Source organism: Eurosta solidaginis, chromosome 5 (genome assembly GCF_040869045.1).
Source record: "Eurosta solidaginis isolate ZX-2024a chromosome 5, ASM4086904v1, whole genome shotgun sequence".
Taxonomy (NCBI): domain Eukaryota; kingdom Metazoa; phylum Arthropoda; class Insecta; order Diptera; family Tephritidae; genus Eurosta; species Eurosta solidaginis.
Window position 1 is genome coordinate 78,621,442 of NC_090323.1, and position 12,019 is coordinate 78,633,460.

General features: G+C 34.4%; 1 protein-coding gene across 3 annotated transcripts in view; it reads left to right on the forward strand.

The window, feature by feature from the left end:
* The first annotated feature begins 8,038 nt into the window (after positions 1-8,038).
* LOC137233818 (trypsin-1) overlaps positions 8,039-12,019 on the forward strand; it is a 321,955-nt gene continuing 317,974 nt past the window's right edge. For 2 of the 3 annotated variants that reach the window (XM_067757277.1, XM_067757278.1), the window contains exon 1: positions 8,039-8,162. In XM_067757277.1, coding sequence (XP_067613378.1) covers positions 8,105-8,162 — 58 coding nt within the window. In that variant the 5' untranslated portion in view covers positions 8,039-8,104. The remainder of the gene's footprint in view (positions 8,163-12,019) is intronic. The other variant, XM_067757279.1, reaches the window with a different exon arrangement.

Sequence of the window (12,019 nt, forward strand, 5' to 3'; positions counted from 1 at the left end):
TTTTATACGCTCAAGCCAACGTAAGTTTTTAGCTCCTTTGCCAAACTGGTACACTTGGACTTAGCATATAATTTTTGCTGTTATACTTTTAATGAAAAACGTTGCTTTGGCTTGTATAATGGGTTCATTAAATCCGAAGGAATTTATTCCGTAAATCCAGGGAAACTACGGCGACAGATCCTTTTATCCCTGTCGATAAATATCTTGAGAGTATTAAGAGTCTGAGGCTTGTATTCACATGAGCCCTGACATAAACAAAAAGAAAACACCCATAACGAAAAGTCTGGGTCGGTTGAAATGGGGTGATCTGGCCGGTCACTGCAAACCATCCAGACAAGAGACTGAGCGACGTGGGAATGGTTTGCATCAGAATATTTCATTTTCTTGACACCAGTATATCCAGATTTTTACTTCAGATTTTTTTACTCCAAAAATATTACACCCGACTTGACATTTGGCGCCATTTGCAAATAGTGATTTCCAATTTCCATTTGCAAATTGGACTTCCGGTCCACACGGTACTTTCGGAATATAAAAACATATTGTAACGAATTTACTGCAATTCCTCTTATATGCAACCTTCTACTAACGTTCGTATCGCTAAACAGCTGAATATATACCTCCACTCTTCAATAATGCAAAATGGCCTTTATTAAAGTACTTCACAATAACACTTATACTTCGCTTACTGATAGCTTGCTTAACTCAAACTGATTGTCGCGCCTCCACTGTTGCTGCCTTTTTATACTCTGTGATTTCTCGTTCGCATCTTCTAGGCGCTTCCATTTCCAGAATCTACTAGTTGGCCATCAGCTATAAAATTACTACGGTTTTAGCTTCTCATTTGCGCGTGTATGTGTGAAAACAATTATAATTGCATACTTTTGGAAACATCTCAGATAAGATATCTGCATGTGTTTGTATGTGTGAGCGACACTTGCACAACCATTGCATACTTTCGGGAGTATCTCAGATTTATGATGCATGTGGTTGTGCGTTGCTTCTCCGCTGCTTGTACGTACTAGAGATATACGCCGCCGATAAACGCCGCCGCCGATTTTTGTCGTTTTTGGCACGCCGCCGCCGAATGTCAAAAATATCGTCGCGGTGGCGGCGGCGGGGGCGTCCGGCGCGTTACTATATTTTCTACTCGTTTAAGACTGTTTAGGCCATTTATTGTTCATGTCGAAAATCGGTCGGATATGAATAATTCTGATTCTTACCTCATACTTAAGTTGGGGATATATTTACGTATGAGAAGGGTTTGAAAAATCACTTAGGCTTACATTCAAACATCTGTTGTTTATTTGTGAAACTATACAATAGCGTCTGAAATGTTAATTTTGATTTTCACACTTCGTCCTTCAACACCAAAGTCTCCCGGTTTAACATTTCATAAAGTTGGCGGCCCTATCCAAAACTAGTTCCTTGAGGTGAATCACAAGTTTAAATATCACCTACACGTTACGGCTCCTTTTACAAATGTGAATACGTAGGCACATATATTTACCAGGCGAGTCTTTGTCCTTCGCAAGAAGAACACTCAAAGTGGCGAAGCAAAAGCTTTCCCAATACAGTCGAACTAATGACCGTGTTTGCTACTACCCTAACGTAGTGAACAGTCGAACTAGTCTGAAAACTGAAGCTATGCGGTCATCCATAATGAACTCTTATATTAAGAGGCCGGAAAACAGCAGTTAACACCTTTCAACTTAAAATCGGTCTACTTTCATTCTTAAATGTCGTTTTGATTTAACGAAGACAATTGAAATCAATGTTGTGAACACAAACGTCTGCAAACTTTGGTCTCTATTTTAAAAATTTTATCAAGAGTCCTTGTAAAATTTTAACTATGTAGATGCGCCGACGATTATACGATTCTCACCCATGAGTTACGTAATGAATCCACTTAGACTGCTTATGATTTCGAGGGCGACTTCCTTGGCCGAATAGTCACTCCCTAACGTTTCAAGGTGTTTCTTTGGTATAGCTCGGCAGCATTGCGCGACAAAAACATCCGTTAGAAAGTCTTCGGAGCTATACCTATAGCGTCTAGGAAAGTGACATCAATGAAGGTAAGAGTGCGAAGTCGCAGTCCTATAGCTTCTGAGCTGACATATGGTGTGAGGGCAGGAGGCGTGGTAGCGCCTGGTGGTCGGTATTGCTACTGTTCGCACATCGCGAATTGTAGCTCTTAAAAACAGCCGAAAAAACTGGAAGCGCCCTGTGCCACGAGAGTCATGAGTATTAATATACCATTAATAGCAACCGTAAGTTGCCTTTGTGCGTGACCTCTAAGGAGCCACAAATGATTTAAAGAAATTGTGTGCGCGACGATTATTAGGAGTTAACCCCAGGTGAATCTACGCTTTGCGCGAGATATACAGGCAAAAGTGTGACCATTTTATGTATCTCTATTTCTTTTCAGCAGACGCAGCAGTACCAATTCCAAAGACCGGGGTTAATTTCGAAGCCTCTCTGGAGTAAGTGAACGACGGACAATCCCTCCGCAAGGAGCCACTCCCGAAAATTGTTGAACGATCTGCGAGATTTTGAGGCAAAAAGTCAGGATCTTTCCGAAATGGCCAAAACGTTGATTTTCTTAAATACATACAAACAAAACCTTTCCTAATTATTTTTTTTTTAAATAGAAAAATCAAGAAAAGTAAGAACGCCGGCGTACGACGCCCCGCCGCCCACGCCGCCGCCGCCGATAAAGTAATCGGCGTAATCCTCTAGTATGTACATATGTGTAGACATAATGATTGAATTATTGATGTGCTTGCAAGTCACTGCTTATCATCGGCTTAGAGATGATAGTATCCCTTAGTGCTGCTAATATGCGTTACAATATTTTACGGCTAAATAAGGACCTTACATTACTTAAACGCCTAAAATTGGTATTTTTTTTGGAAATATTTTGGGTTGCCCTAATCATCAGCAATACACGCATTAAAGGTTTGACGTTTTATGGCATAAAGCCTGATGGCTTTTTATAGCTCATTTTATACAGATTTTTATTCTTATTAAGAGATATTATCCTACTATATGAGATTTTTTTTTGCATCCTATATAATTTTTCGTTTAAATTTTTGGATTAAATGACCAAACTTCAATGCGTTGATCGCTGATGATAGACTGTGGAAAAGCCATGAAATTTCCGGCTTTATTATCTACGAGCTACTTACATATAATAATATATTTAATATCAAATAACTTGTAAAACATACATTTTATAAAAATAAAAAGCCCGGCTTCCAAATAGAAAAATTAATAAATATTTATTCTTAATTTTTTACAGACCTTAAATCATAATGTACAAAATATGAAAAATTTTCCTACTGGGTTTAATTAGCAAAATGGTTATAACATTTTTTTGAAATAAAGTTTTACCAAAGCATACTCAGCATTAAGCTGGAGACATTGGTGCTTTATCGGTAACCGTATCGGTAACCTTTTAACAGCTGATTCGACCAACCTTATGAGAATCAATGCAATCGATTATTGGTGCCGCTAAAGTCGTAACCGTATCGTAGCCAACCAATTGGGTTTTGGTTTACCGTCGTAACGATAAACAGCTGATTACGTTAGGGATACGGATACAGCGATACGACATACGGCACCAATGACTCCAGCTTTACGCATAGTATCCATTAGTGGTCGAACTTTACTACAGGGATGATAAATGGATTTTTTCATTTTGTACCAAACGAGGAAAAAAATGAACCAAATCATCCAAAAATTTACCAAAAATCTTCGGATACGAATTTGAACCAAACTAGAGTTATATTCTGTTTCTTTATCCGAAAACTGTTTTTAGTCAGGAAACTTTCTAACACAAATTAAAGGTAGTATAACAGGGAAATATGATTTATCAAGAAATACTTTTCCAGTAAAAATAATAAAAGAAGTTTATCGATTGAAGCATACAATTATGTACATATATAAAAACATTTCTTTACCAGTAAAGGGCCCATTACTGATACTTAGCCATAGACTTGACTTGACTTGAGAACTGTCACTTACAATTCTGTTAAATTAACATCGCATGTTACTAATTACTCAAAACTTAGCAACACTTACATAACTTGACATAGAAGTCTGTTGAATTTTGATTTTTATTTATTTATTTGTCATTTTGTCATACAAATTGACATTTATTGATTATGATGCTAGATTTTATGCGCTAAGTGGAGTATAATCGTGGCTAAGTTGCCAAGTTTACGCCATTTTGAGTCAAATCTATGCTAAGCATCAGTAATGGGCCCTTAAGTAAAATTATATTAATATTTAAAAAAAAAAATAACAAAAAAATACATTAATAGTTCTTCTTCTTTGAGTTCTTTAAATACCTCAGTTGACAAAAAACTTTTTTCGTATCTATATTATGGCAACTACTGTTAGCTGATTTCAGCAAGTTTTTAGTTTTTATTAAATTCGAAACTGTGTTTATTTGAAGTCTATTTCTACACTTAGTTTTAATTCAATTTTGTATAGAAAATATCTTTTCTACGTTTGTGAATGAATCTGGAAACGACAATATGCATTGAGCTATTCTATAAGTATTAGAAAACATTTGCGCATTTAATTCATTTTTAACTGATTTTAATTCTTCCCAAAAGCTGCATATATTTTAATTCTTGCTAAAGCTCTAAAGTCAGAATTAATTTTCTCTATTTCATCAAATGCAGATTTCGGAAACAAGCCCATAACTAAAGGCGTAATACTATTTGTTTCACCGCTTAAAATACTTTCTGGTGAAACCTTTGCAGCCCACAACAAAGTTTTATCATTTAAATTTACTTTATTTAATAAAGTACTACAAAATTGTTTAGCACAGCTCTTAAATATGTGTACGTCATCCTTTTCGAAAAGGTTGTTTTGATAGAATAATATCCACATTAACACCGAAGTAAACTTCATCTGGGGTTAAGTGATTTTCGTCTGAATCAATATTTAACATCCAGTCCTATACTGGAGTCTAAATAAGATTTTTTTATAAAATTTTTAATTTGGTAATATGTAAGTAAATGTATGCGAATAGCTTCAGACTGCATTTCTATATTCACATTATTCATTTCATTTAAAATATATGAAAGAAATGTAAAATATACTTTATAAATAGGACTGTGAAAAATTTCATATATAAGATTAATATATATTACTGCTTTTCTTTTCATATACGTAAAGATTTAAATAATACCTGAGGGCATCGCATTGCTCAAGAATTCTATCTATGACTGCTTGTCTAGAAAGCCACCTTGTGGGGGCATTTCTGTACCGAAAAAAAACTCTGAAAACTCTGATAGTCTGCCCTCCTAAGGGATCTGTTACTAAAATGATAGTTTACGTCTTTTAAAAATGTACAATTTTTTTGGGAAATACATCACAAGTGGCCATTGAAGCCAAATTTAAAATGTGACAAACATATCCATTAACGTGCAGATTTTGAACAACTTGCTTCAGCCTTGCTTGCACTCCGCTTTTTGCTCCCATCATAACCGAGCAATTGTCGGCAGTGAAACCAATCATTTTTTCAAGTGGTATTGAATGGTCTTTAAAATATTTAATAATATCATTAAAAATACTTTACGTGCTACTATCGGTCAAAGGTATCAAATCTAAAAATCTATCAATGCACTTTTTATCAAAAATTCGAATCGAAACTGCCAAATTTTTTGATATACATATATCAATCGTTTCATCTATTATTAGAGAGTAATAACTCTTCTGACAAAATGCATTCATGGATTTATAATTTTATGGCCCTGTTATTTCAGTTGTTATTTTCTGCGCTTTAATTCTATCGATGCAAAATTTGTTCACAATTTTAGAATCAGTTAAGCTATTTTTCATAAGCATATTTAAATGATCCATAATTGCAAATGGAAAATTTTGCTCGGCAACAAAACAGCATAACTATATATTTTCTTCGAAAAATGAAAAATTTGTTTGCTTTGCAAATGACTTGAAGTGTAGTGCTGTATTTTACAAAAATGTACCAAATATGACAATGTAGTACCAACGGCCTTTCGGGAAGCGAAATGTACCAAAAAAAGTACAAATGTACCATGATTATCATTACTGCTCTACTATACTTTATGGTTTAGTTTTCTCTCCCGAGATGCAGTGTTGCTAGACATTAGCACCTTTTGAAAATAACTGACTGTTCCATTGTTTTCATCGCTTAATTTTGTTAATGAAACCACATCTCTTTTTTCTTTTAATACCACCGTAGGCGTCGAAACACCATGAAATCAACATTTCCAAGTTTACAAAAAACGAAATTTTCTAACGCCAGTGAATAAAGTAAATGCAAGGCAAAACAACCTTTGAGCGATTTTAGACCGACCTTCATCTCCAAATTGCGTTGATGAATTTTCACTGACAAGCTTTTCAATGCAAAAATACACTCGGAGTATTTGGCAAATCACTGCCGAGGGGCAACCCCGATTAGAAAAACTTTTTTGTAATTGAAAAAGCTGTTTATTGAGCCAAAGCACTGCTACAACAACACCGTGGTGTGATGGTAGCGTGCTCCGCCTATCACACCGTATGCCCTGGGTTCAACTCCCGGGCAAAGCAACATCAAAATTTTAGAAATAAGATTTTTCAATTAGAAGAAAATTTTTCTAAGCGGGGTCACTGCCCCTCGGCAGTGTCTGGCAAGCGCTCCGATTGTATTTCTGCCATGAAAAGCTCTCAGTGAAAACTCATCTGCCTTGCAGATGCCGTTCGGAGTCGGCATAAAAACATGTAGGTCCCGTCCGGCCAATTTGTAGGGAAAAATCAAGAGGAGCACGACGCAAATTGGAAGAGAAGCTCGGCCTTAGATCTCTTCGGAGGTTATCGCGCCTTACATTTTATTTTTATGTGAAATAATGGGCACACCTTTGACCCCTAATGTAGTGCGGGTCAGTTTGAGGGAGTTTTTGATGTCATTCGTTTTGACCTACTGAAAACCAAGCATAAGCATATTAACGGTAATGTATAGGATCTCTTTAAAGGTAATCGTTTTTACATTCGTAAAATTTTATGGCGCATAATCATAGTCAAAATAAAATAGGTTTTAAATTTAGTTGCAGCTTTTTGACATAATTTTCTATGAGCTATCTGTCAAAAAAGCTGCAAATAAATTTAAAACCTATTTTTTTCGACTATGAGTTTAAGATGTATTTACACCATTATTTCTTTCAAATTTTGCGAATGTAATAAATTAATAGACGATGAAATCAAAGATCATTACAAACCCAGAGTTCAGGTGATAATTCCACTCTACTCCATGAAGCAAATAAAATGAAATAACAAAAACAACGAAAAAAATGTAAGTTAAGACACATACATACAGATGCAATGATAGCCTAATGGTAGGCCTTAGGGATTGGAAATTTGAAGACTCGAGTTCGATTGTCACTCGGGAAGAGTATAATTTCTAATTTAAAAATATCTGAAGAGATTTTGGCAGGGTCGAAATAGCTATAATATAAGCCAGTATGTTTAATTCCTTACAGTTTTTCCGTCATAATAAAAATACAATAACTTAATAAAAGAAATTGTTGTGCAATATGTCTTAAACTCATTATTGATTTCAATTAATTTTCTGAATAGTGTAAAAAGGGTTAATGTTTTCACGTGTTTATTTTGTAAACAAAAATTGCCCTTCCGCATAAATATACGGGCAAGTATATTTGTGCACTCCCGCCCTTCCTTAAGGCCAGGCCATTGAAACTCTCTTGCTTATTATCACAATACAAATTGGGTGCAATGTGGAGGCGGAAGTGTTGTGCATTGAGCGCACACATACAAACATATTATGTAAATATGTATTCAATACTGCGCCGAAAAGCTAATCGTAATAGTTGATTGAATGAGAATAACGACTTTTGGATATTAAGTAAATTTATATTTAGTAAGGTAAATATGTACATATGTATTCATAAAGAAGTACAGTTATAGGAACAAAACCGATTACAGCGTACAATGAAGAGCGGAAGTCAACGCGGTGCTAAAAGCAGTAATGTTATATAACTATGCTTGACAAAAATTGCGACACAGTTCGGTAACAGGTTCTTGGGCTGCTAACCCACATTAAGACGGAAAAGTGATGTTGAAAATATATCTAGCCGTATTAATTATAAATGGCGTGGGTGGTCAAATCAGCTGTAAGTTTTCGTGCAATAAGTGAATTTGAAAGAGATTACACACACATATAGATGTGAGTTAGGGTGGCCAAATAAAAAATATTTTTCCTTATGTACCTATAGTGTAGTGAAAACATTGTTCAGGATAACAAAAATGTTAGTCTGTAAAAATTTAAGTTTCTTATTTTAATTTTAAGATTTTCGTCATAGCGAGTTTCGTTTACATTGGGAATTGTTGGTTTTAGTACCCAAATGATGTGCAATACACATTCTCATAGGAAATTGAAGGATGTTAGGTATAAATATAAGATAGGGTATTTTGCTAAATTGATTCGTTTAAAAGCTACTCCAGGTTAAAGTTTGAAGTCTAGCGGTATATGACGACTCTCAAAAATTTCAACATTATTACAAAATAAGTTACCGCTCAAAACCTAAAACATAGTTGGGATAATCACACCAGCTTGTTTTAACTTAACTGTTAAAATATAGCCACATAGGCAGATAAACTGATAACCAGTATTACGTGAATTCCTTAAACATATTGTGCAAAGTTTCGTCGTTCCTATTCTTCGTGCGGAAATGCATAAATTCGAATAATAAAACCGAAGCATTTCATGCAATGTCGTCGTCCAGCGCATAGCGTGGAAAAATTGAATATATTTTTTTCAGTCATTTTTCCAGGTCGTAAACTTTAAACGATTTGAAAAAAAAAATTTATGGAAGGTCTTAGATATAAAAGATAACTGTCGAAACTGATTTTCGAATATTTGTTTGTTTGTATAACTTGTTTTTTTTTTTTCTTCAAATAAATAGGCTAATTTTCAAAACTCGGGTTTCTTTCTCCCTTTGTTCAATATCTTGAATATTTGAGGTGTTTTTCTAAAACTTTTCATAAATAAAAAAACAATTTCACTTTTTGCATACCGAAAACCTAAAATCAAATAGAGTTCCAAAATTTGGAATAGAAAACAAATTCGAAAATTTATCAAGAACGTTGCTTTTTAATAATTATCAAACGAAAATACATAAATTTTTTTTGTAATATTTATGCGTCCATGTTTATGTTTACGTTGCTTAAGCAGCAGTTAACCGCGAACGTACGTACAAAAAACGTGTCAGATGACACGACCTATCTTATGAATGTGCAATGTAAACGAAAACTCACCGACGTTCAACGCACGTATGTACGTACGTAGCCCGGAACGTAGAAATTAAAACATTTTTAATTTTTCTGTAAGAACGTGTCAGCTGATCGCTCTCTCACTAGACAGAGTTGCCTAGTAAACTTTTGCGCCCTAATTTTTGACCTTTTGCAGTTTTTATGCAAAAACACTTAATTGAAGTTTGAAAAATTGTGGAAATAATTCGAAATAATTATGTAAAAGTTCAGATTATAAATATGTAATCTATTTATACTTATTCAATATTAATTCCAGCCTTTTACAACATCAAAAATTAAAATAAAAAAGTTGATGTTTCCATAAGCATGTATTCAAACAGGTCAATGGCAACAAATTTTTCTTTACCACTACGGGCATAAATTTCGCTCAAATGTGTGTACGTACGGCATACGTATACGTACGTTACACACGTCGGTGGGTAACTGCCGCTTTAATAATAATTAATAAATCCATTGTGGATAAGACAAGTGTGATATCTTCAGCGTAGATGTCAAAATAACAAATAGAACCAATCACCTGATTTTTATACCTTTCATGAACATGAAATGGTATATTAACTTTAGTCCGATGTTTGTAACGTTGAGAAATATAGAAGATGTACTCACCATTAAGTATACCGAATTGATCAGGGCGACGAACTGAGTTGATATAGCCATGTCCGTGTGTCCGTCCGTCTGTCTGTTTGAACGCAAACTACTCCCTCAAATTTTGAGATATCTCAATAAAATTTGGCACAAGGATGTATTTTTGTATTATATTAGACATTTGTCGGATCCGGTAGGACCGGACCACTATAACATATATCTCCCATTCAACCGATCGTTCAGATAAGACGATTTTGGTCATTCCTGCCGCAATTTAGAAAGTATAAACGTGAAACTCAGTGATATAGATTCTAATATATCATAGAAGATATCCTGAAAAAATCACTTTGATCGGAGCTATATACAACCGATCGTTCAGATGGACAGATTTTTCGCCATTTCTCCCTTAATTTAAAAAGTATAAACGTGAAACTCGGTGATATATATTTTAAGATATCATAGAAGATTTTCTGAAAAAATCACTTTGATTGGAGCTATATATAGTTATATCCCATACAACCGATCGTTCAGATAGAAAGATTTTTGGCAATTTCTCCCTTAATTTCCAATATAAAAACGTTAAACTTAGTTATATTTATTCTAATATATCATAGAAGATTTCATGAAAAAATCATTTCGATCGGAGCTATATATAATATATATCCCATACAACCGATCGTTCAGATAGACAATTTTTTAGCCATTTCTCCCTTAATTTGCAATATAAAAACGTAGGCTTGGTGATATTTATTCTAATATATCATAGAAGATTTTCTGAAAAAATCACTTTGATCGGAGCTATATGTATATAGTATATACCTATCCCATACAATCGATCGTTCAGATAGATAGATTTTTGGCCATTTCCCCCTTAGTTTCCAATAGAAAAACGTGAAACTTGGTGATATATATTTAATATATTTCCTGTAAAAATCATTTCGATCGGAGCTATATATAATATATATCCCATACAACCGATCGTTCAGATAAGGGGGTTTTTGCCATTTTTATACTCAGTTGAGCAGAGCTCACAGAGTATATTAAGTTTGATTGGATAACGGTTGGTTGTACATATATAAAGGAATCGAGATAGATATAGACTTCCATATATCAAAATAATCAGGATCGAAAAAAAATTTGATTGAGCCATGTCCGTCCGTCCGTCCGTCCGTCCGTTAACACGATAACTTGAGTAAATTTTGAGGTATCTTGATGAAATTCGGTATGTAGGCTCCTGAGCACTCATCTCAGATCGCTATTTAAAAAGAACGATATCGGACTATAACCACGCCATTTTTTCGATATCGAAAATTTCGAAAAACCGAAAAAGTGCGATAATTCATTACAAAAGACCGATAAAGCGACGAAACTTGGTATATGAGTTGAACTTATGACGCAAAATAGAAAATTAGTAAAATTTTGGACAATGGGCGTGGCACCGCCCACTTTTAAAAGAAGGTAATTTAAAACATTTGCAAGCTGCAGTTTGGCAGTCGTTGAAGATATCATGATGAAATTTGGCAGGAACGTTACTCTTATTACTATATGTACGCTTAATAAAAATTAGCAAAATCGGAGAAGGACCACGCCCACTTATAAAAATTTTTTTTTTTTTAAAGTAAAATTTTAACAAAAAATTTAATATCTTTACAGTATATAAGTAAATTATGTCAAGATTCAACTCCAGTAATGATATGGTGCAACAAAATACAAAAATAAAAGAAAATTTAAAAATGGGCGTGGCTCCGCCCTTTTTCATTTAATTTGTCTAGGATACTTTTAACGCCATAAGTCGAACAAAAATTAACCAATCCTTTTGAAATTTGGTAGGGGCATAGATTTTATGGCGTTAACTGTTTTCTGTGAAAATGGGCGAAATCGGTTGATGCCACGCCCAGTTTTTATACACAGTCGTCCGTCTGTCCTTCCGCATGGCCGTTAACACGATAACTTGAGCAAAAATCGATATATCTTTACTAAACTCAGTTCACGTACTTATCTGAACTCACTTTATCTTGGTATGAAAAATGAACGAAATCCGACTATGACCACGCCCACTTTTTCGATATCGAAAATTACGAAAAATGAAAAAATGCCATAATTCTATACCAAA